The following is a 25,947-nucleotide window of genomic DNA, read 5'->3' as shown; positions in this document are numbered from 1 at the left end:
GTCAGCAGGCCTGGGGGGGGCGGTATCGTGTGAGGAAGGCGTAATGTGTAAGTTGACCTTACAGATTTTTCTGTAAGGCCGGAATCGCACTAGTGCGTTGCGTTTTGGAGCTCCGTTGTCTTTGCGAATTTCTCTATAAGGTGTTCTGCGGATCAACTGCGTTTTAGCTGCGGATCAGGTGCGAATTTGGAGACCTGGGAGAGGGGAGGGGGAAGTGTATTGAGCTGAATGAGACAAATACTGAAGAGAAATTAACACATCTGCGAATTCAGCTGCGTACCCATAGAAGATAATGGGCCTGAATTCGCACCTGAGCCGCACGGCAATGCCTAAAAGACGCACACGGTTTGGCGGCAATGCGCAGTGCGAATGCATCGCACATATGTGAACCAGCCTCATTGAAAACAATGTATTTTGAAATGTTCTGTGAATTGGATGCGGTTTAAGCCGCACTCATTTCGCATAGGTGTGAACCTGGCCTAAAGGTGAACTTACCCTTTAATGCATTCTTTGCATGGTAAAAAACGTTTTTTTTTCTCCAGTGGAAACCTCCTTCCAGACGCCCCCTCCCCCCATAGTTGCCTGAACCTAATCTCGATCCGTCAATGTGCAAGAGAGTAGCGTCTCTCGTGGCTCTGTCCCTCCTCACTGGACAGATTCATAGCAGTAGGAGCCATTGGGAGCTCCTGTCAATCAAATCTTATGATTAGGGGGCCGGGGCGAGCCTTTATGTCTTTGTCAATAGGCGCAGACAGGCAGGAGTGAGCCTGCATGAGTGCCCTCATAGGAAGTGGCTTTCTATAAGGGCACGTGGCTGGGGGATTAGGACCAAGAATGCCGGTGGGGGATCTGAGAAGAGAAGGATTGGGGCTTCTCTGTCCAAATGCATCACACAGAGCAGGCAAGTTTGACATTGTATTATTTCAATACAAATAAAATAAAAAAACTGGCTTTAATAATTAGAGATGGTTCACCTTTACTGCAGTACACCTCAATTTAGATTAATCTTTGCCAGCTTTATACTTCAACATTGCTTAGCATACATGTTACATAAAGAATATCTAATAGTACACTTTAAAGAGGGGCTCCAGTCTCCCCCCGCAAAAATGATATAATATATGGACACTTGCCTGCCCAGGGATCCAGCACTGTCTTCACCTGAGCCGATTCTTCAGTGGGTTTCAGGTCCCTAGCTGGCATCTGAACTATAGGAAACCAATAGTGAAGACTTGCAGCTTCACAGATGGCACATGTGCAAGCCGTGCTGCGCTTTGCGGATGGTCATGCAGTCTTCTGGGACCTGTGACGTGTTCCAGAAGGCTGTTGGTAAAGGGGGAGTGTCGATCCGAAGCCATAAAAGGACAGGAGGAGGCAAACAAGTGGGACTTCTTTTTAGGTGAAGTTCTGCTTTTAGATGGATAACAAATTGGATAGCCAAAGGATTTAGCAGTTCCATGCTATAACAATTTTTTTCTTATGATTTAAGAACGTTCCGGGACCTCCCCATTTTCCAAGTAGTGTCACAGCCTCCTTTAGCCCAGGTTCACACTGGGCTGCGGGAATGAAGCCGTGTGAGTTCAGCTGAACTCGCACAATTTCCCTCCTGCTTGTCAGTCCCGATTTTGGACGCGATTTCAGAGACATCGCAAAAAGTAGTACAGAAACGACTTTTTGAAATCGGTGCAGCACTGCAGATGGCGGCATAGCACCAATTAGGATGGTGTCATTGCCTGCAAATGCCGCCGATTTGACATGTCAAAACACACCAGTGTGAACCAGTTGTTTTCCTGCTGAATTTGTACAGATTTTCAGATCTTTTTGTACTGCCAAGCCTCCTCATTGGGTGAGAACCATTGCAATGACTTTGCCAATTAACCTTCATAACCAGTTTTTGTGACCTTTTAAATTACAATTTTACAGCATGCTTCTTGTTTGTAAGTAGTAGACCCATTTCGGATTGTATGTTCTAGCCTGTTTTACCCATCACGCTTATGTTATTTTATGTATTTGGCATATAAAGCTATAAATTAAGTTGCACAGTATGCTTGCGACTTTTAAATACCATAGCTTGTTTTTTTTTTTTTATATTATTGCGTACCAAACATAATATACCATATTCAAATTGCATACTGCTGTGTTTTTCTCTTGTGGCCCAGATATTAAGTGGTTGCTATGGGTGACCTGTACGTTTTCCTGAACAAAGCAGATGCTGCAATTATTCTAACCTGTTTTTAACTGCCAGCTATGAAATGTGCAGTTGACAGCAGCCTCTGCAGAATAGGACCACAGGCATGGTAAATCTGAAAACTATTTTGTTATCCTTCTGCTAGAAAACTGCAGGTACAGAGAGATTTAATATGGGCAGGAACATTCCTGAGGTCAATTCATTCTTATATTAAAAAAAAATAAAAAAAACAATACAATATTGGAAGAACGGAAATAAAGGTTACTCATCTTACATCTGGCCTCATCCGGTAGGCAGGACTCAGGAGTGACATCGGTGGGCCTGATCCCCCAGATCCTGGCCCTCGTGCTCCTGCAGGGCTTATGGTATACTTCTTAAGTCCTCTTCATCTTTGGTCTTCTGGTGGTGGGCAGTCCTGGATGACACAGAGAGAGGCTCTATGGTTTTGACATCCGCACCAATCTGTTTCTCAGTATACTGTGAGTGCAGGACACCATGCCCAGGGGGCAGCGCCATGACACCCTGCATTCAGTGTTTGTTCATTCTTCTGGGTTGTATGCCACCGGTTGTCATTCAACACATGAGAAAATCTTGTGCTAAGAGGCTAAGGCCCCTTTCAGACTGGGGCGGGAGCTGCGGTGGCGGTATAACGCCGCTAAAAATAGCGGCGCTATACCGCCGGAATTGCCGCGGGTATCAGCCGCTAGCGGTGCGGTATTAACCCCCGCTAGCGGCCGATAAAGAGTTAATACCGCCCGCAATGCGCCTCTATAGAGGCGCATTGCGGGCGGTATTGCCGCGGTTCCCATTGTTTTCAATGGGAAGGAGCGGTGAAGGAGCGGTATACATGCCGCTCCTCTCACCGCTCCAAAGATGCTGCTGACAGGAGATTTTTTTGTCTCCCGCCAGCGCATCGCCTCAGTGTGAAAGCCCTCGGGCTTTCACATTGAGTCTGCAGTGCAGGAGTTTTTCAGGCGGGATAGCAGCGCTATTTTTAGCGCTTTACCGCCTGAAAAACTCCTCAATGTGAAAGGGGCCTAAGGTAGTTTTTAAAAATAAACTCAGTTGGGCTTTAAGATATATGCCTCAATAGAATACGGTATATTACCAGAAGTATTGGGATGCCTACCTTTACACAGTCTTTGTCCATAGGGTTCAATATTGAGTTGGCCCACTCTTTGCAGCTATAACAGCTTCAACTCTTCTGGGAAGGCTGTCCACAAGGTTTAGGAGTGTGTCTACGGGAATGTTTGACCATTCTTCCAGATGTGCATTTGTGAGGTCAGGCACTGATGTGGACAAGGCCTGGCTTGCAGCCTCCGCTTTAATTTATCCCAAAGGTCTTCGATCGGGCTGAGGTCAGGACTGTGCAGGCCAGTCAAGTTCCTAAACCCTAAACTTGCTCTTGCATGTCTTTATGGACCTTGCTTTGTGCACTGGTCTGAATCATTTGGTGGAGGGAGGATTATGGTGTGGGGTTGTTTCTCAGAGGTTGGACTTGGCCCCTTAGTTCCAGCGAAGGGAACTCTTTTGGACAATTTCATGCTCCCAACTTTGTGGAAACAGTTTAGGGATGATCCCTTCCGGTTTCAACATGACTGCACACCAGTGCACAAACAAGGTCCAACAAGACATGGATGAGCGAGTTTGGGGTGGAGGAACTTGACTGACCTGCACAGAGTCCTGACCTCAACTTGATAGAACATCTTTGGTATCATATGAAGTGGAGACTGTGAGCCAGGCCTTCTCATTCAGCATCAGTACCTTACCTCACAAATGCGCTTCTGGGAGAATGGTCAAACATTCCCTTAGACACACTCCTAAACCTTGTGGACAGCCTTCCCAGAAGTGTAGAGTTGTTAAAAGCTGTTACTGGTGCAAAGGGTGAGCCAACCCAATATTGAACCCTACAGACTAATGGCCCATACACACGATCCGAATATCGTACGATGGATCGTACAACTTTTTTCGCTTAATAGTCGCAAGTAAAATGAAATGGGTCATTCAAGTCACGAAAATTCTCGTACGACAGAAAAAAAACCCCGGAAGTGATGTCATGTGTTGTGATGTATTTGTATTGTATTTTCTGAGGACAACTATACTGACTAAACGAAAATCGTACGATCTGACATCGTACGAGGAAAATTTCCGTACTTGTCCGATCGAATAATATCGGATGAACTGTTGTGATCGGCTCTCGAAAGTAGTGTACACACGATCCGAAAATCGTACGATTCTTCCTCGGACGATCGTTTTCGGCCCGATATTCGGATCGTGTGTACGGGCCAGAAGACTGGGATGCCATCTAATTTTATGTGCGTGTGAGGGCAGGCGTCCCAATACTTTTGGTAATCTAGTGTATATAATGACAGGGGGACCAGATATGATGTTTATTATTTGAATGGAACAGTGGAGTGTCAGGTAGTGTAGCAGCGTTCCTCGGTGACACTAGATGGAGTCCCAGGTGATTTTCTACATTTATACAACAGCTGTTCATTACTTCCACTTTGTAGATAATGTGTTTTCATTATATCACATTGTCCCTTGTATTCATACTTTTGATGAATTAAAATCTCAAAGGGAAAATCGCCTGATCTTTTTGGGCTACAGAATATTTATTATTTTAATCACTATATTAATGTGCATAACAAACATTTTGATTGGTGGGGGCAGTTGAAAGCCATCAAGATGCCGAACTTGTGCTTTAGTGTAATGGGTGTGAACCGTGTCATGTGAATATGTGATGGGCTCTTTGCATTGGAATATTCTGTATTATTTAACATGTGATAGCGATATATCACAGCCTTCCCCGCCTCCTCTCCATCCACTTCCACTCCACAGAGGAATCCTGTCCACGCTCCTGTTTTATGAGGAACGGTTTCTCATTTATGATGCTGTATTTCTTTCCTTTGTAGAAGGATCATTAAAATTGTTCCTTTTCAAAGCTGAACTGTATACTTCAGTTCTCAGAAATAGCAGCAAGACTAGTACCAGATTGTCTGCACTGCTAACGTGCAAATATTCATAAACTGTTTGGCTCGCATATATATATTTTTTTTTTAAAGAGAACCTGTCAACCAGACTGTTTTAAGCACTTCAATACCAGTCACTTATACACCTTCCTGCCCAAGTCAATTTTAAGTTTTCAGCGCTGTGGCAATTTGAATGACAATTGCGCAGTCATACTACACTGTACCAAAACACATTTTATTTATCATTTTCTTCCCACAGATAGAGCTTTCTTTTGGTGGCATTTGATCACCTCTACGTTTTTTTTTTTTTTGTGCAAAAAAAAATAAAAAAAAACAGAAAATGTTGAAAAAAAAGGTTTTCTTTGTTTTTTGTTTTTTTTGTAAATAAGTAAGTTTTCTACTTCAGTGACGGGGCACTGATTAAGTGGCACTGACGGGCACTGATGAGGTGGCACTGATGATGGACACTGATAGGCGGCACTAATGGGCACTCATAGACGGCAGTGATGGGCACTTATAGGCGGCAGTGATGGGCACTCATAGGCGGCATTGATGGGCACCAATAGGCGGCACTGATGGGTACTTATGGTGGCACTGATAGGTGGCATGGATGGGCACGGATGGGCTCTGATAGGTGGCACTGATGGATGACACTGATGGCTGGCATTGCTGGGCATCACAGATTTAAGGTCTTTCATAATGGTGTCAACCAGTGCCCATTTGTGGGCACTGATTGGCACATATTTGGCATCAATTTGCATATGTGGATGGCCATGTGGGATTTACCTGGCCATCCACATGCTTGGGGCTTCCCTGGTGGTCCTGGCGGCTTCCCTGGTGGTCCAGTGTGGGCATCCGTGGGGGGGCTGCACTGATAAACAATCAGCGCAAACCCCCCCTGTCAGGAGAGCCGCCGATCGGCTCTCCTCGCGTCTGTCAGACGCGAGTGAGGAAGAGCCGATCAATGGCTGTTCCTGTTTACATCGTGATCAGCCGTGATTGGACACGGCTGATCACGTGGTAAAGAGCTTCCGCCGGAGGCTCTTTACCAAGATCGGAGATGCAGGGTGTCAGACTGACACCCTGCATCACCGATCGCCGCGCTGAGCACCCCCCATGGCCGCGCACCAGCATGTTATCCTGCTGGACGTCAATAAACGTCCAGTCAGGATAACAGAACCACTTCCCAGACGTCAATTGTCTATTGAACGGGCGGGAAGTGGTTAACAAGAAAAATCTTCCTATAAGATTATATGTATGTATTTTATGCTTGGTATTTACCTATTAGTGGTTCTAAAGTCTCAAAGTTTTTCTATGCATGAAGGTAATAAACCTGTGTGCAGCATCCTCCCCAGCCACCTTAATACTTACCTGAGTCGTGATCCAGCAATGTGCACAAGAGCCTCGGTTCTTGAGGGACTCTCCCTCCTTATTGGTTGAGACAGCTATGTCAATCACAGCCAATAAGAAGAGAGAGGGGGCGGGTTGAGATAAAGCTTTGTAAGTGAATGGACACGCAGAGCAGTGCATGCCCCCAGAGCCAACTGTTTGCTTTGGGGGCACTTGGCAGGAGGGAGTGACCAGGAGTGCCGGTGGGGCACGCAAGAAGAAGAGGTCCTGGCCTCCTCTGTGCAAATCCACTGCACAGAGCAGGTAAGTATAACATGTTTAAAAATAAAATAACAAACTTCCCTTTTAATATCACTTTGAAGCCTCCCTTGTGTAGACATCCAAAAGCTTTGAGATAACTGGGCACCACCATCTTGGATATGATTTTAGGAGCCTCGGCAGACTCAGGCCTGTCACCCCAGTACCACCCTATAGCAAGGAAAAATGGATAGAAACAATATAAACATGTGCTTAAATCTCAATAGCTTGAAAATGTATATATCAGGTGCTAGGGTTGTAACCACATTTTAACACTACAAATTATGGATAAATCCTCTGCACACCACTATATACTCTTTCTAGCAAACTTTGCAAAAAAAAAAAAAAAACAACAGAGCCTGGTGAATTATATACATGTACAAGCTTTTGGGATTTGAGCAGAGGTATGCCTTATTTCTGTTGCATTGCAGGTCAGTGACCAGACCTGAACCTAGTAACTCTCCCCCACTTTGTGTCTGTTTGCCCCATGTTGGCATTGTGTCCACAGTAGAATTTGCATTTGCAGAGCAGAGTGGGACTGGACATAAAGGGATTACTTTGACGCAGTTGGCCAGCTCAAACATTCATTGCAATATGTGTGAACTGAAAATCCCCCTTTTTTTTTTAATGCAAAGTTTGCTATAAAGGATATAAAGCAGTGTGCAGAGGGTTTATACAGAATTTCTACCCTATAGCAGGGGTCCCAATACATTTAAAGGAAAGTGCTGGTTCACTGTCCTTGTGCCTTGGGGGGGGGGGGGGTGTAGAAAATTCCATGGTGCCAGTGGCAGTAAAATAATTCCAATAGAAAAATGCGGCGAGCGAAAAATGGGTGTGGTTTATGTGAAATGGCGGGCGTGTCTTAAATAGGCATGGTTTGGAACGGTGTGGTTAGAGTCTGAGATGAATGAGGGATGGAGAAGGAAAGAGGGATGGACGGACAGCAGGCCCAGATTCAACACCACAATAGAAATGTGTATTCCAGAGTTTAACAATCGGCAGATAAAGATGCTCCAACCACCTGATGGTGGCGCTTCAATCATCCCGACACCATGGTTGTTATGGTGTCAGGATGATTGAAGCGCATTATTTCTATTATTACATTGTAATATAGAATTAAATCATTCAACTCGCCATAATGCAGAATCAGTGGAAGCCCTGAGCGTGTCGCCTGCCATCAGGTGCCCCCAGCAGAGTCTGTCCTTGCATCAGGTGCCCCCAGCAGAGTCTGTCCTTGCATCAGGTGCCCCCAGCAGAGTCTGTCCTTGCATCAGGTGCCCCCAGCAGAGTCCGTCCTTACATCAGGTGCCCCCAGCAGCAGTGGCATAGCATGGGTTGTCAGCAGCCGGTGCAAGGCAAGAAATTGGAGGGGAGGGATGAGCTACATGGAGTGTAGGGGTTAGGGGGCTAGCTGCGTCCGGAGGGGAAGGACGAGCTGTGTGTGGTGTGGAGGGGCGAGCGGCGTGGAGCTTTTTATTGAATGCAGGGTTCAGGGCTGTGTACATCCCCCTAAGTAAAGCGCTCTCCCCAGGGCCGGATTCCAGACAAGGCCAACAAGGCCAGGCCTCGGGGCGGCAGTGGGTGCAGGGGCGGCACTGCAGCTGAGGGGAGAGGACACTTTCACTTTCATTTCGGGAGTTCCCCCCTGTCATGTCACGGATGGTGAGAGGAGAGAAAACAGAGGGAAGAGGAGGTGAGATGGTTCTCGGCAGCATGTCCTCCCTGTACTGCGCAGGCGGGGGTGGCATTGAAGGACCCGGCCTTGGGGCGGCAAAGGGTGTAAATCCGGGCCTGGCTCTCCCCCCAGCTAAGAGCTCACACCCCCGTCCCCCTCCAGTATAGAGCTTTTCGCATGCCCCAAATCCTCTCCCAACATCTAGAAAGCCTCACAGAGTGCAGCTACAGAAAAGTAACTAAACTAACAGGACGCTTGAGGTGAAGCTTTTCCGCCTGTGTAGGTTCTCCGCCCCACTCCCTCCTCTGCTTTAAGGACTACAGGGTAAGAGACTCCCCCTCATGCCTATGACTAGAACAACTACAGGTTTGCCTGAACTTGATCTTCTTTCTGTAAGTTGTGATATCAGCAGGACATGATGGAGTGTTGGCTGCTCTTACCCTATAAAGAGAGTTTGTAAAAGTCATAATTGCCTACAAGTAATGATTGTGCCATTTCCTTCTAGTAATTAAATACCCTAATTTTTAGTTGGACTGAGTTCTTTTCCAAATATTACATTTTCAGGATGTCCTGGAAACCATGCAGATAAAGGGCAACCAAAAAATAACAAAAAAGATTTTAAAGTCTCAGACTCAATGGACCACTTGGTCTTTTGTCTGCCATCCCTCTTCTAGGTTTACATAGTTTACTTGGCTTATGAGGTTTATTGAAGACATGGGTCCATCCAGTTTAACCTCGTGTGATTTTTTTATTCTCTAACCATTCCCATGGCCCTGTATATGCTACTCCTTGAGGAATTTACCTCAAGAATCTCGGAAAGTTTTTTAAAGGTTGTCATGAACTTGTGGGCAATAAAACAGGTAGTTGCAAAAATAGGTGGGCAACAAACTAGCAATATGTGGGCAAAAAAAGGCAGTCTAATGAGCTCATCTGGTCAACTTACCTAATATTTGCACACATACACAATGAAACTTAATACTTTGAGATTGACCATATTGAATTATCTTTTTTTTTTTTTTTGTATATTTTATTTTATGAATCTTTCATGTTTTTATTGTGCTGTATCTTCCATTCCAGGCACGTGCAAGTAGATGTTCCTGATAAGATGGGCTTCACTCCTCTTATGGTGGCTGCACAAAAAGGATATCTCAGGTAGAGTTATGTATTTTATTCCATTCTGCCCTTCCATTCATAGTTATCCAGGTCACTGTGGGTACAGTATATCCTATCCTGTTTTCGGCAATGATTAGGCCCAAGTGAAAACTGTGCATACAGTACATCTATGTGTGGAAGGATGGCAACAGAAATGTTATGTAATTGGTGCAGCTGGCTCCTATTATCAGCGATATGGGATCTGGCCAAGAGAGCTGAAGACTTGCACTTATGTCAATCACCAAGGCTGAAATACAGAAAGGTGCAACAGGAGGGCCACATGCAGAAGGCCTCACCCTACAGAGAAGTACGGTCTTTAGGATCACTTGATCTTATTTTTTAACATAAGAGAAAAGAATAAAACCTAATGAATGGCGGCTACTGACTTGAACATATATATCCCATAATGTCTATCCAGCATCAGTGGAATCAACTTTAATTAATGGACACGTTACATTAGTTCTAGTGCTTCTAATACAGTGGGAATAATTTATAACATGAGGAAAGGAACTTTCAATACGTTCTCTTTGCAGGAGAAGACTACAGATGTTAGTGTTGGGATTTGAGCATCAAGCAATGAAGAAGCCTCAATACAATGGGGTTGATTTACTAAAACTGGAGAGTGCAAAATCTAGCACATCTGTGCAGCTTCTGGTATACTAGAAACATTCAATTTGTGAGTCTCAACTCATTTCAAGGCTTTACTGGTATCACATCTTCTATTGCAAGACACTGAAAGATTGCTCAATACCTAACATGAAAAAACTACTATGACTTTAAAAGGTACCACACCAAAAATAAATTTTAAAGATAAAAATTCACATTTTTATTGTGAAAAACATTAAGTTAAAAATATGAACGTCAAACATCCAGATGGTGTTTCGAAACAGTTGCAGTTTCATATAATGCCAGTGTTGATGACTATATCACAGGTTGGTCCTAAATAAGATCTCACATACATATCTTCATCTCCGACATGTTTCACAGGACGAAACCCAATCCCTTAGGGAGAACTGGCATATATCTCTATGGTTACATACATAATCAGTACCAATGCATGTAAGACAGTACATTATGCATTTAATGAAACCTACATATATACAGTGCCTTGAAAAAATATTCATACCCCTTGACATTTTCCACATTTTGTCATGTTGTAGCCAAAAACGTAAATGGAATTTATGTAATAGACCAACGCAAAGTGGGAAAATTATAAATGCTTTTAATTTTATAATTTTTTTTACAAATATCTGAAAAGTGTGGCATGCATTTGTATTCCGTCCTCATGACTCTGATACCCCTGACTAAAACCTAGTGGAACCAATTGCCTTCAGAATTTGCTTATTAGTAAATAGAGTCCACCTGTGTGTAAGTTAATCCCAGTATAAATACAGCTGTTCTGTGAACAAACCGCATCATGAAGGCCTAGGAACACACCAGACAGGTCAGGGATATATTTGTGGAGAAGTTTAAAGCAGGGTTAGGTTATATAAAAAAATATCTCAAGCTTTGAACATCATGCGGAGCTCTGTTCAATCCATCATCCGAAAATGGAAAGAGTATGTCACAACTGAAAACCTACCAAGACATGGTCGTCCACCTAAACTGACAGGCCAGGCAGGGAGAGCATTAATCAGAGAAGCAGCCAAGAGGTCCATGGTAACTCTGGAGGAGCTGCAAAGACCCACAGCTCAGGTGGGAGAATCTGTCCACAGGACAACTATTAGTCGTGCTCTCCACAAATCTGACTTTCATGGAAGAGTAGCAAGAAGAAAGCCATTGTTGAAAGAAAGCCATAAGAAGTCCCATTTGCAAGAAGCCATGTGGAAGAAGGTGCTCTGGTCAGATGAGACCAAAATTAAACATTTTGGCCTAAAAGCAAATTGTGGTGTGTGGTGGAAAAAGAACACTGCACATCTTCCTGAACACGCCATCCCCCACTGTCAAATGTGTTTTGGAGATGCTTTTCTTCAGCAGGATCAGGGAAGCTGGTCAGAGTTGATGGGAAGATGGATGGAACCAAATACAGGGCAATCTTTGAAGAAAACATGTTAGTCTGCAAAAGACTTGAGACTGGGGCGGAGGTTTACCTTCCAGCAGGACAACGACCCTAAACATACAGTACAGACCAAACGTTTGGACACACCTTCTCATTCAAAGAGTTTTCTTTATTTTCATGACTATGAAAATTGTAGATTCACACTGAAGGCATCAAAACTATGAATTAACACATGTGGAATTATACATAACAAAAAAGTGTGAAACAACTGAAAATATATTTCATATTCTAGGTTCTTCAAAGTAGCCACCTTTTGCAGCAGACACATCTCTAGAACTGTTAAGAGGAGACTGTGTGAATCAGGCCTTCATGGTAGAATATCTGCTAGGAAACCACTGCTAAAGAAAGGCAACAAGCAGAAGAGACTTGTTTGGGCTAAAGAACACAAGGAATGGACATTAGACCAGTGGAATTCTGTGCTTTGGTCTGATGAGTCCAAACTTGAGATCTTTGGTTCCAACCCCCATGTCTTTGTGCGACGCAGAAAAGGTGAACGGATGTACTCTACATGCCTGGTTCCCACCGTGAAGCATGGAGGAGGAGGTGTGATGGGGTGGGGGTGCTTTGCTGGTGACACTGTTGGGGGTTTATTCAAAATTGAAGGCATACTGAACCAGCGTGGCTACCACAGCACCTTGCAGCGGCATGCTATTCCATCCGGTTTGCATTTAGTTGGACCATCATTTATTTTTCAACAGGACAATGACCCCAAACACACCTCCAGGCTGTGTAAGGGCTATTTGGCCAAGAAGGAGAGTGATGGGGTGCTGCGCCAGGTGACTAGCTCTTGAAGCTCATCAAGAGAATGCCAAGAGTGTGCAAAGCAGTAATCAAAGCAAAAGGTGGCTACTTTGAAGAACCTAGAATATGAAATATATTTTCAGTTGTTTCACACTTTTTTGTTATGTATAATTTCCACATATGTTAATTCATAGTTTTGATGCCTTCAGTGTGAATCTACAATTTTCATAGTCATGAAAATAAAGAAAACTCTTTGAATGAGAAGGTGTGTCCAAACTTTTGGTCTGTACTGTACAGCCAGAGCTACAATGGAATGGTGGAATGGTTTATATCAAAGCATATTAATATATTAGAATGGCCCAGACAAAGTCCAGACCTAAATCCAAATGAGAATCTGTGGTAAGACTTGAAAATTGCTGTTCACAGACGCTCTCCATCCAATCTAACAGAGTTTGAGCTATTTTGCAAAGAAGAATGGACAAAAATGTCACTCTCTCTAGATGTGCAAAGCTGGTAGATAAATACCCAAAAAGACTTACAGCTGTAATTGCAGTGAAAGGAGGTTCTACAAAGTATTGACAAAGTATTGACTGAATACAAATGTACCCCCCACACTTTTCACATATTTATTTGTAAAGAATTTTGAAAATCATTTATCACTTTCCTTCCACTTCACAATTACGTGCCACTTTGTGTTGGTCTGTCGCATAAAATACATTTATGTTTTTGGTTGTAAAATGACAAAATGTGGAAAATTTCAAGTGGTGTGAATACTTTTTTAAGTCCCTGTAAATTGCCTGCTATAAAAATGTGCATGACATGTAGCTTGTTTCCAGAATTAAAGACCTAGGGCCAGATTCACAGAACAGATACGACGGCGTATCTCCTGATACGCCGTCGTATCTGAGTGTATCTATGTGACTGATTCATATAATCAGTTCCGCATAGATAGCCCTAAGATCCGACAGGTGTAATTGACTTACACCGTCAGATCTTAGGATGCAATACTTCGGCCGCCGCTGGGGGGAGTTTGCGTCGTATTCCAGCGTCGGGTATGCAAATTAGCAGTTACGGCGATCCACAAAGGTTTTTCCCGTTGTTACGTCGGCGCAAGTCTTTTTTTCCCGTCGCAAAGTTAGGTGTGCTTTAACATGGTGTAAAATTACTCCACCATGTTAAAGTATGCCCGTCGTTCCCACGTCGCTTTTGATTTTTTTTTTTTTTCGGTGTAAGTACGTTACGCACGTGGCGATTCACAAACACGTCGGGCCAACGTAAGTTCGCGCAAAGCACGTCGGGAAAATTGCGAACGGAGAATGCACAGAACGTCCGGCGAGGGAGCGCGCCTAATTTAAATGGTACCCGCCCCATTTGAATGGGGCGGGCTTGCGCCGGACGTGTTTACGATACACTGCCACAAGTTTACAGGTAAGTGGTTTGTGTATCAGGCACTTACACTGAAAACTTGCGGCGGTGTAACGTAAACGGCTTAGGTTACACGGCCGCAATTCTTCGTGAATCTGGCCCATAGTGCCACCACATGGAAAAAAAACTACTCTGCCAATCAAAAACTAGAGGCTATCTCAGTTGAAAAGGAGCCGGTACAAGTCCTATAAAATAACCATACAAAAGATAAAAAAAGGGGCAGAAAGATGAAAAAAAGGACCCCAAGAAAGTCTAAGAAATGTGTCAAATTTATAATATGTTCAGATTACATGCAAAGGGTTAACGATAAGTAGCATATATGGGGGGCTGTATCTGATCAATGCTGCTGTGGCCCAGGGATTTCTGAACTACACCCCTATTCCCCAAATATATAATAGATATTATCCCTTTAAGGCCATATATATCCTAATGGACTTCAAATATACATCGTATACATCCGCCAGCCTATAATGTATTCAGTTGATTTCAGGAAATTCCCCATACTGCTAAATTGACTTCGCCAGACAAAGAAGGCTGATAAACACCTGATTTCCCCCAAAAAGTAAAACAAATAAAAATAAAAGGCGCATTTAAGGTTTTGTACAATAAAAATTTGAATTTTTGTCGATTTATTTTTGGTGTGGTACCTTTTAAAGTCCTAGTAGCCAATCATCTTTTAACTTGTTTAATTAGGCTTTGACAAAAAAATTGGAAGCTGATTGGTTTCTATGCTGGACTGCACCAGATTTTGCACACCTAAGTTTTAGTAAATCAACCTAAATTTTTCTTTGTAAAATAAATATTTTATACAGACATTAAAGGATTGACCTTTTTAGTTTAGAAATGTGTAATAAATGTTATCAGGAACTGTAATGCCGCGTACACACGGTTGTTTTTCGGCATGAAAAAAAACGTAGTTTTTCAGCATGTCCGAAAAATGAAGTTTTTCCAACTTCATCATTAAAAACGATGTTGCCCACACACCATCGTTTTTGAAAAATGATGAGCAAAGCGCGGTGACGTACAACACGTACGACGGCACTCTGAAGGGGAAGTTCTATTCGCCTTTGGGCTGCTTTTAGCTGATTCCGTGTTAGTATGACGATTCGCGCTTTTTTGTCTGTTACAGCGTGATGAATGTGCTTACTCCATTATGAATGGTAGTTTTACCAGAACGAGCGCTTCAGTCTCATAACTCGCTTCCGGGCATGCGCGGGTTTAAAACGTCGTTTTAGCCCACACACGATAGTTTTTTAACAACACGACAAAAAACAAAAAAACAACATTAAAAAATGCAGCATGTTCGATTTTTTTTTTCTGTTTTTGTTTTTTGTCGTTTTTCAGAAGCCGAAAAACAATGTGAAGCCCACACACAATCATTTTAAATGACATTTTTAAAAACAACGTTTTTTTTCATGCTGAAAAACGACCGTGTGTACGCGGGATAATAGTTTCCCTTGAAGATATACATTTTGTATCCTGATACTTCACTACCTACAGCTTTTTGTGAGGACAGAATTCTTCTGACTCTTGGAGTTGTACAACACACCCTTGGTCAGCTATCCAATGAATGTGTTAGAATGGCTACTGTCAGACTGGTTTAATTTCTGTGGGTACATTTATGATACAAAACCAGAGAAATTTCCCAGCTCAACTCACCAGCCAGTCGGCTTACCAACCAAATTAACCTGTCTAACAGTATTCCTTAAAAAAAATGGGTTTAGTTGGCACAAATTTGCAAACGCATGCGTAAGCTGCAAGGCCTCTTCACAGCACCCTGTATTACTTGCAGTCCTAAACCTTCTAAATTGATGAGAGTCTCCACAATGGGAGCGCATACATTCTAATGGATAGATAAGGGGCAGGTGGGCCTGGAGGTAGCCCAATCCTCCTTAACCACTTCCCGACCGCCGCATGTACATATACGTCGGCAGAATGGCACGTACAGGCACATTGGCGTACCTGTACGTCCCTGCCTAGACGTGGGTCGGGGGTCCGATCGGGACCCCCCCAGCGACTTGCGGCGGTTGGGTCCCCTCGGGGAGCGATCCGGGACGACGGCGCGGCTATTTGTTTATACCCGCTCCGTCGCGATCGCTCCCCGGAGCTGAAGAACGGGGAGAGCCGTATGTAAACACAGCTTCCCCGTGCTTCACTATGACGCTGCATCGATCGAGTGATCCCTTATATAGGGAGACTCGATCGATTACGTCATTCCTACAGCCACACCCCCCTACAGTTGTAAACACACACACAGTGTACACCAAATCCTACAGCGCCACCTGTGGTTAACTCCCAAACTGCAACTGTCATTTTCACAGTAAAGAATGCAATTTAAATGCATTTTTTGCTGTGAAAATGACAATGGTCCCAAAAATGTGTCAAAATTGTCCGAAGTGTCCGCCATAATGTCGCAGTCACGAAAAAAATCGATGATCGCCGCCATTAGTAGTAAAAAAAAAAAAAATAATAAAAATGCAATAAAACTATCCCCTATTTTGTAAACGCTATAAATTTTGCGCAAACCAATCGATAAACGCTTATTGCGATTTTTTTTACCAAAAATAGGTACAAGAATACGTATCGCCCTAAACTGAGGAAAAAAAAAATTTTATATATGTTTTTGGGGGATATTTATTATAGCAAAAAGTAAAAAATATTGAATTTTTTTCAAAATTGTCGCTCTATTTTTGTTTATAGCGCAAAAAATAAAAACCGCCGAGGTGATCAAATACCACCAAAAGAAAGCTCTATTTGTGGGGAAAAAAGGACGCCAATTTTGTTTGGGAGCCACGTCGCACGACCGCGCAATTGTCTGTTAAAGCAACGCAGTCCCAAACTGTAAAAACACCTTGGGTCTTTAGGCAGCAATATGGTCCGGGGCTTAAGTGGTTAAAGACACAGGGGCATATTGGACACCCAGCACATAGCACAATGGCAGCAAAGCCGCCCTGTGTGTCCCCTAACCAAATTTACACCAGTAACAAAGAGATGCCCCCCCCAACACATCCATTTTCTCTGGTTTTGTCTTTCATGCGTTTGCCCTTCCATGTGCTCTTTGCTGTGAAGGCCAGTTATAGGTGGAGCCAGGGGCCATCTCTTTGTTACTGGTGTACCTTTATGGTACAAGATTGTGATAAATTATTTTTGACTGAGCTGTTTTTTCTTGCTGTGTTTTCTTAGACTGGTGAAGTTACTGGTTGAATATGGAGCAAATGTACACAAGGGTAATGGAAGTGGAAAGAACAGGTATGTTGGAATGGGGGAAGTGAAGTTATAGGGAAAATTTTGAAATGTTAAGTGTTCTGTCTGGAATTCCAGCGGTGTGCTTCCCTCTATGTGAGGGTGCTTAGGCAGTCCTTTACCTATTATAGGCACTGCTACTTCAGTGATCTCCACTAGCTTCTGGTTCTAAAGCTGAGTGGCTGTCTTGAGCTTAGGGCTTGGTGAACACAGGAGGTTGCATGCTCAACAGTATTCCATTTAGGGAATACTTTGCGTCTTCTCAATGAATGCAGAGTGTTCTCTCATTGGACAAAGTGGAGAGACTGGGCGCTAATGTCAAGATTCCCACCTTGTCCAATCATTGAGAAATTACAAAGTGTTCTCTGAATGGTGCCTGTTCTGAGTGTACTTTACTCAGCAGTGCAGCTGTTTAGCATGGAATCCAGAAGCTTGTGGCAATCATGGTAGTATCAATGCCTACACCCACTCCAAAACTATATTTTGCAAAAGTGGTATATTTGCAAGTGTCTTCATTGTAGTGTCTGCAAGGTACTCTGCAGAGCATCACAATTGTTTTACATATTGTACAGAATTCCTGTGCACGTAAGTCACACTGTCTTTTATTTGTGTGGTATGACCAAGGGTTTCAGAAGTCACTGCAAAGGAGGCATAGAGACAGCTGTGGCTACGGAATGTTCTATCTATCGAATATTGTCCCAGTCCACTTAGTGCCATCTTGCCATGTACTGGATTCTAAAAGTGCCTGTGTAAGCAAAAAGACACAAGATAGGCAGCAAATGATAAACAGATAGTAATTATTGGCATGGTATTTGATTTCCTGTTATACATCTGGTCTATACATCTGATATAGATTTTGCAGCAGATGGAATAGTAGAAATGTGTCAGTCAGCTTGTTTGTCTATTCATAGGAAGCAAAATCTGTGTGTTTTAGTTAACAATGTACATATTGCATGACAAACAATTTACTTACAGAAATTCTGGTACATCAAATTTGATTTTCCTTCAGAGCTGCCTCCTTGATATAGAGCTGATAAAATATTTAGTGGAATTTAATTTAGTTTTGGACAGAAAGAAAGTCTCAATACAAAGTGGAATTAAGTTTACAACAGCTTCAAGATCCACTTGATTTTACTGTGTGACTGCAGTTACACAAGTCAAGTTCTAATGAATGTTAGACACTAAGTTTTGTGTATGTATGTATGTATATGTGAGATATATATATATATATATATATATATATATATATATATATATATATATATATATATATATATATATATATATATATATATATATATATATATATATATATATACACATACACATACACATACACATACACACACACACACACACACACACACACACACACACATATATATATATATATATATATACACACACACACACACACACACACATATATATATACACACACACACACACACACAGTAGAAGTCATACTTCATTTGATTGCAGCGTCTGTTCTTCACATGATTGGTGGCTCCTCTCTTCTAGCTACTTCTGCACTGTCCCCCTCAGGACTTATGACAGCCCCTCTGGCTTCAATATATTGAGTGACACAGAAAAGGCGTATGTAGATCAGCAAACCATAGAAGAGTCAGAAACCTTTAGAGTGAAGTTTACTTCGGCTCAGAATCAAGGAAACATGCTGGTTATATCTCCAGTTTCCTCTTATTACCTGTTCCCTTGCCTTTGTTTCTTGTTCCAGTGAGCACACCGAATGTGAAGGGAAATTTCCCAACAGGGGACAAAATAACAAAAAATAGAGATCTGAGAGAGATTCTAAACCTTCATTTGGGACTGTGCCAATGGACATTTGCATCCCCATACAAGTTTATCAGAATGCAAAAGCTACTTGATGCAAGTCAAATGCAGCTCAGATGGGAGTCAACTGCAGGTCAAATGTTGTCTGTCAATTAATTTTGCATCATCTCAGAAGTGTCTCAAACCAATGTCATAGACACAAACCAAAAGCCAATTGGGCTGTTAGTATATCCATTACTTTGTATTCAAGGCAAAGTAATATAATTGGTTGATAACCAAGCCCTTTGTTTGCTGATATTTTAGCTTCCCCACATACCCCTGCTGCTCCTGATTGTCTTTTGGAGCCCTGTGAAGTGCCTGCTGCTTATGTGTATAGGGGGCATGTGAATCTATTCCCGTGCTCCCTCAAAGGAGCAATGGGTGGTCAGTCACCAGGTTCCAAACGATGTGTAGTCAGAGGGAGGTCCTTAGTCCTACTGTATGTAAGCTCTGACCATAATGGGTTTTTTTTTTTTTTTTTTAGGGACTTATAGGTGAACAAGGCAGCAGGAATGTGTGAGAGGGCTTATGATCAACAGGAGGGGCTCAGTTATCAAGTCAACCCTTCTACTCTTGCCTGTATGGGGGAAAATACAGGTTTTATTTAGGTTGGTATTTCTAAAACGGAGTACCCCAACTAGTTTTTGTTCTAGAAGACGTTATAAGGTTAGTGCAGGCACCCATTTGTGCCTGTTTTAAAGTAAACCTGTGGATATATTCAAGTGTTTTCTTATTTTTAAACAGAAAAATTGCTTTAAAATAGGTCCCACTGGCCTCTGTAACTACAGGCATTATGGAACAATTCATCCTTAAAGTTCATAATACAGACTCTGAAGCTTGGGGAGCTAAAGCTGCTTAGAAACTGAATAGCATATCATCTCTCTTGTGAACTTTGAGCATAACATTGCTCCTAAAGGCCTGCAGTTACAGAAGGTTTTGTTGTAATTATAATTTCCTGCTTGCTAAGAATATTTAGAGACTTGAATGTCGATACTCCGGCCACAGGTTCACTGTAACATACTTACATCAGTTACAGTGGTAGACTTCAATGAAAGTGCACTTTAGACCAAACAGACATGAAACCTTCGTAAGAAGCTGAAAAGCAGAATGTTCATATGCACAGCTCTGTGAATAGCAATCCACTAGATTTTCCATTACTCCTCCCCAACCAACAGTAAACACAATACTACTGGTCACACAGGATTATAGCTCTTTTGTAGTACTTTATTATAAACAAGGCTGTATAAATGTTAGCCTTGGGGTCTGGATTCTGTGCAGCTTTGGTACTACTAGACCTCCTAAGCATTTTCATTTCATTAAAGATGGATCCATTAAAATGAATTGATCACATTTGACCTGCTTAAGTTCAGCTATTGTTGGGGTGAAGAGCTTATGGTCATTCGCATGGTAAAAATATTGCAGATCCTATTTTTGGTTCATTGTGGTGCATTGGCAGCCCATTGAGTTGAAGAGACTGCCTTAGCACAACACATCTTTATACACAACATAATGCACGTGCAATTAGTCATTTTTTCTAAAAAAAAGAACTACGTTTACTTTAAGTGTGGGAATTGTATAGTGGTGTAGGCAGGCTTCAATAAGTTAGGTAGTCACACAGGGACACACATTGCCGCGCAGGAGATTTAGCATAATAATGTACTAAGTCAGATTTAGCATAATAATGAACTAAGTCAACTGCAACAGACCGACTAGGTTTGAATAAAGCCTCACAAGTCTGTGTAAATATTTCTGACATAGTGTAGATATTTGCCAGCACACCACTGATCTTCGAAGTTAAGTCCAAATTATTTTTTATTAAAGCATGATCACATCACAAGCAACAGAGTGGAAGGTTTCGGAACCATGCAGGGCCCCTTTGTCTGGTATGTGATGTCATCACATGCCTGACTAAGGGGTCCTGTGCGGCTCCCAAACATTGTGGTTTATCGCTTGTGATGTGATCATGCTTTTTAATAAAAAAAATATTTGGAAGAATATTTGGAAAAATATTTCGAAGATCCGTGGTGTGCTGGCAAATATCTACACTGGGTCATGTATGTTCCAGTTTCCAGCTGCCGGTTGCTGCAGCACCTTTACAGAAGCAATATCCAGGAACAATACAATTTAAAAAAAAATCTTCACCCTTTTTTCATTGAAATCAGTTCTCGAGCTCCAGCCACATGATTTTGCCTAGGCTGTGATGATGTCATCAATCTGCTGCATGCAGGAGAAAGTATTTCCTCAGTCCCCTCTCCCAAAGTCCTCTCACTGCCAATATCTCTAGGTGAGAGCCTAGAGCAGGGGCTGCTCTGTGTCAGACATTTTTGAATACAGCCACCAGGATGTATATGATTGTATCATCTTGGTCCAGGGAGTAGATGGTGATCCTGGATATTGACAGAACAAAGATGGCTCTGTCTTTCTGGAGAGAAAGGGAGATGAAGGCATGCTCAGAAATTACTGGGATCTTTGAGGCATTAAATAACTGAAAGTTTTACACTTCCAAAATACCTTTATCACGCAAGCACAGAACATATAAAAGTCTATCTAATGCCAGGTCCACTTTAATATAACTTATTCTGTCACAAGCTGCGGGTCACGTAGCTAAGTATGCCGGGATTTGTCGCTGTCCAGCAGCTGATGGTCTGCAGATACAATATAACAGAGTGTTTATGGGTGCACTTCACCTTTCTACATCAATATAATGAGACCGAACACTGTGCTCCAGATAAAACAGACAGCCAGGATTCCCCTGCAGCACAACTGTGTGTTTAGCTCACTTTAATGGGCAGCCATGTGTCTTCAGAGATTATTTCCCATAAGGTGTTTAGTAAACAGGTGACAGGGAGCCTGACCATGGGAACATCACTCTGCCCCGATGATGTTCGCTCGCCTTCATGTAAACCTGTTCTGTCTTCCAACAGCATCCAGAAAAGAGCATTATGTGTTTGTCTCAGTACCATGAACTCTTATCCTTTCTGGCAGCAAAGCAGCTGCTGAATAGGGATGAGCCGAACACCCCCCGTTCGGTTCGCACCAGAACCTTCGAACGGACCAAACGTTTGCGCAAACTTTTAGAACCCCATTGAAGTCTATGGGACTCGAACGTTCGAATTCAAAAGTGCTCATTTTAAAGGCTAATATGCAAGTTATTGTCGTAAAACGGGGTTGAGAACCCGGGTCTTGCCCCAGGGAACAGGTATCAATGGAAAAAAAAGTTTGAAAAACGGTCATTTTTTTTTCTTGAGCAGTGATTTTAATGATGCTTAAAGTGAAAAAAAATTTGAAAAATTCCTTTAAATATCGTACCTGCTGGGTGTCTATAGTGTGCCTGTGAAGTGGCACGTGTTTAGAACTGTCCCTGCACAAAATGAGATTAGTATAAGAAAAAAGTCATTTAAAACTGCTTGCGGCTTTAATGTAATGTCTGGTCCCTGCAATATGGATGAAAATCATTGAGGGAAAATAGCATGGGTTTCCCTGCCCCCCTACCCCCAGGTCATTACCTTTTGGCCCTATATACTTTGACAGTAGTATACAGGTGGTGCAAACAAGACAGGGACTGTAGGTTTGTTGTTAAGTAGAATCTGTTTGTAATTTTGAACTGGTACTTTTTTAAAAGTGTAGCTCCAGCCATAAAATCTATTTTAAAGCTTCTGAAAACATAGAGAAGAGTTATCACCCCTGTAACATTTGTTTTGCTGTCTGTGTGCATTTGTTCAGAAGATTGCAATTCACTTTCTGTCACAATGACAAATAATTTTTAGAAAATTTGGGTTTTTTAGTGAAACAAGGATTGGTAAGAAAAAGCATCAGTGGACAGGAGACACCTCTTACAGAAGAGAATTTCCCTTCCTAGGGGTAGATTTCCTCTCACTTCCTGTTGTCTCCTTCCGTTTGCAAGTAGGATTCGTTTGTAAGTTGGATGTTTGAAAGTAGGGCCCTGCCATATATACTCTGCAGAAATTTGGGCCCTAGGTGTTGGTGTTGCCACAATACTGTAAGCTCTCGCAGTTAGTCTTGGTGGGCGCTGGAACGCCCTGCTGTGTGAACTATTATATCAAGAATTGTAATTACATGCCATTGTTGAACAGTGGTAGAAAAATTGGGCCTTTGGTGCTGGCGCTGGTGCCACAAGACTGTTAGTCCTCACAGTTACTCTTGGTGGGCGCAGGAATGGGCCCTGCTGTGAAATATTAGATCAAGAATTGTAATTCCATGACCCTGTTGAACAGGGGCAAAAAAATTGGGCCTTTGTTGGTGGTGGTGGTGGTGCCACAACTCTGTAAGCCCTCACAGTTACTCTTGGTGGGCACAGGAATGGGCCCTGCTGTAAAATATTAGATCAAGAATTGTAATTACACGCCCCTGTTAAACAGGAGCAGAAAAATTGGGCCTTAGGCACTGGTGCTGGTGCCACAACACTGCAACCCCTCACAGATACTCTAGTTGGAGCGCAGGAATGAGCCCGCTGCAAAGTATTGCATCAACATTTTTAATTACACTGCCCTGTTAAACAGGGGCGGAACAATTGGGCCTTAGGCACTGGTGGCGGTGCCCAGAACCAAAAATGTTCTTACAAGCTATCAGCATGATCATTGAGGAGGAAAAGGATAGTCACTCAGCATAACAGGATAGTCACTCAGCATCTGCATAGGCAGTCTTGAAGGGATCTGATATTTTAAAAAAAATCATTCAGTTACATCAGCATCAGGTGCTTGGTAGCTGGTGGTGATCCAAGCCTGATTCATTTTTATGAAGGTCAGTCGATTGACCGAGTCGGTGGAGAGGCGCACCCTGTGATCGGTTACAAAGCCTCCAGCAGCACTGAATGTGCGTTCTGAAATCCCTGCCTCTAGGAATAAATATGAGAATCGCTAGCTTTACGTGCACACTGCAAAGGACACAGACCGTACACCGCGTGAAAGTACTTGCAGAAATATCCCCTGCCTGTGGTATTAATATGAGCAGATCCCTGCCTCTAGGAATAAATCTTTTTCAGGGGGGGAAAAGGGAATTTTCCCCCTGCTGTAGCAAATTGGATCATGCTCTGATGAGGTTTTTCGCCTTCCTTGATATCATTCCTTGGATGTAGTGTTACTTATATCTTCTGTAGATGTTCTCAAAGGAAAGAAAACAAAGGAAACTCGGTTGTAAAGTAAAAGGCTGTAAAGCCATGGTCGAGTTGGTTAGAACAGTGGTCTTCAAAGTGCGACCTGTGGGCCAGACATGACCCTTGCTGATTACAATGATGGGGTACTATTCCTCCCACTGATGCCAAAGATGGGGAACTATTCCTCCCACTGATAACAATGATTGGGGACTATTCCTCCCACTGATACTAAAGATGGGGCACTTTTCCTCCCACTGATACCAAAGATGGGGAACTGTTCCTCCTCCTGATTTACAATGATGGGGCACTATTCCTCCCACTGATACTAAAGATGGAGAACTGTTCCTCATACTGATTACAATGATGGGGCACTATTCCTACCACTATATACAAAAGATGATGGGGAACTGTTGTTCCCACTGATGCCAAAGATGGGGAACTGTTCTTCCCATTGGTAACAATGATTGGGCACTATTCCTACCACTGATACTAATGATGGGGAACTGTTCCTCCTACTGATTACAATGATGGGGCACTATTCCTACCACTGATACCAAAGATGGGGAACTGTTCCTCCTACTGATTACAATGATGGGGCACTATTCCTACCACTGATACCAAAGATGGGGAACTGTTCCTCCTACTGATTACAATGATGGGGCACTATTCCTCCCATTGATATCAAAGATGGGGAACTGTTCCTCCTACTGATTACAATGATGGGACACTATTCCTACCACTGATACCAAAGATGGGGAACTGTTCCTCCTACTGATTACAACGATGGGACACTATTCCTACCACTGATACCAAAGATGGGGAACTGTTCCTCCTACTGATTACAATGATGGGGCACTATTCCTCCCATTGATATCAAAGATGGGGAACTGTTCCGCCCACTGACACTAATGATGGGACACCTTTCCTTTCTTCCTGGGGCACTGTTCCTCCCACTGAAAACAATAACATAGCACTATTTCTCCCACTGATACCAAAGATGGGGAACTGTTCCTCGCGCTGATAACAATGATGGAGCACTATTCCTTCAACTGACACCAATGATGAGGCACTATTCCTCCCACAGATACCAATGATGAGGCACTATTCCTCCCACTGACGCCAATGATGGGACACCTTTTCTTCCTCACTGGGACTGTTCCTTCTACTGATCACAATGATGGGGCACTATTTCTCCCACTGATACCAAAAATTGGCACTATTGCTCACACCAATACCAACTCCCACTGACAAATAATCCTGAGGCATTTTTTAATCCACTGACACCAGGGTATTTTTGACTACTACTGGCTCCAGTAGTCCCCCCTCCCCCCCCCCTAAAGTCTAAAGGGGAAGTAAGCTGACCCTTTGTTTAGAACAGGGGTCTCCAAACTTTCTAAACAAAGGGCCAGTTTATTGGCATCGCCACATGCACACTGTGCCTCGATTGTGGTTCCGGCACGTATACACAGGAGTGGCGTCATCGTGGCTTGACCTTTTCAAATGGGTGAAGTGTGCGAACCTGGGAGGAAGATTGGGTGAAGATGGAAGCCCGGTGACAGGGCGCCATTGGAGAAATAAGTTTTACAGGTACGTTTGACAAACTTTGCTATTATACAGTGCATACTATTATGGCTTGAGACTACAGGGGGACTGTTTTTTTTCTTTTTTTTACAATTTACTACTGCTTTAATACATCAATAAACATATGTTTAATACAAACAGTAAAAGCATCTGAATTTGACTTGGTATCAGACTCTTGTACTCCCTGTACAGCAGGATTTAGCCTGAAAAAGGGAAAAATGGTATAAGGAGGCGAAGAGTAAGAGTTATTTCATGGGTACGGTAGCGGCACTATCCCTATTGGATTGTAGAAAAGATATCTCCCATGGAACTTTGTTGCAGAAA

The 25,947-nt window shown here is 42.8% G+C and overlaps 1 protein-coding gene across 3 annotated transcripts in view; it reads left to right on the top strand.

Moving 5' to 3' along the window:
* FANK1 (fibronectin type III and ankyrin repeat domains 1) overlaps positions 1-25,947 on the top strand; it is a 191,319-nt gene that overhangs the window by 108,891 nt on the left and 56,481 nt on the right. For all 3 annotated transcript variants that reach the window (XM_040361432.1, XM_040361435.1, XM_040361434.1), the window contains exons 5-6: positions 9,557-9,631; positions 17,040-17,105. In XM_040361432.1, coding sequence (XP_040217366.1) covers positions 9,557-9,631; positions 17,040-17,105 — 141 coding nt within the window. The remainder of the gene's footprint in view (positions 1-9,556; positions 9,632-17,039; positions 17,106-25,947) is intronic.

This window comes from Rana temporaria, chromosome 8 (genome assembly GCF_905171775.1).
Source record: "Rana temporaria chromosome 8, aRanTem1.1, whole genome shotgun sequence".
Lineage (NCBI taxonomy): Eukaryota > Metazoa > Chordata > Amphibia > Anura > Ranidae > Rana > Rana temporaria.
Note: the sequence above shows the minus strand (reverse complement) of the source record. Positions and strands in the feature narration are given on the sequence as shown.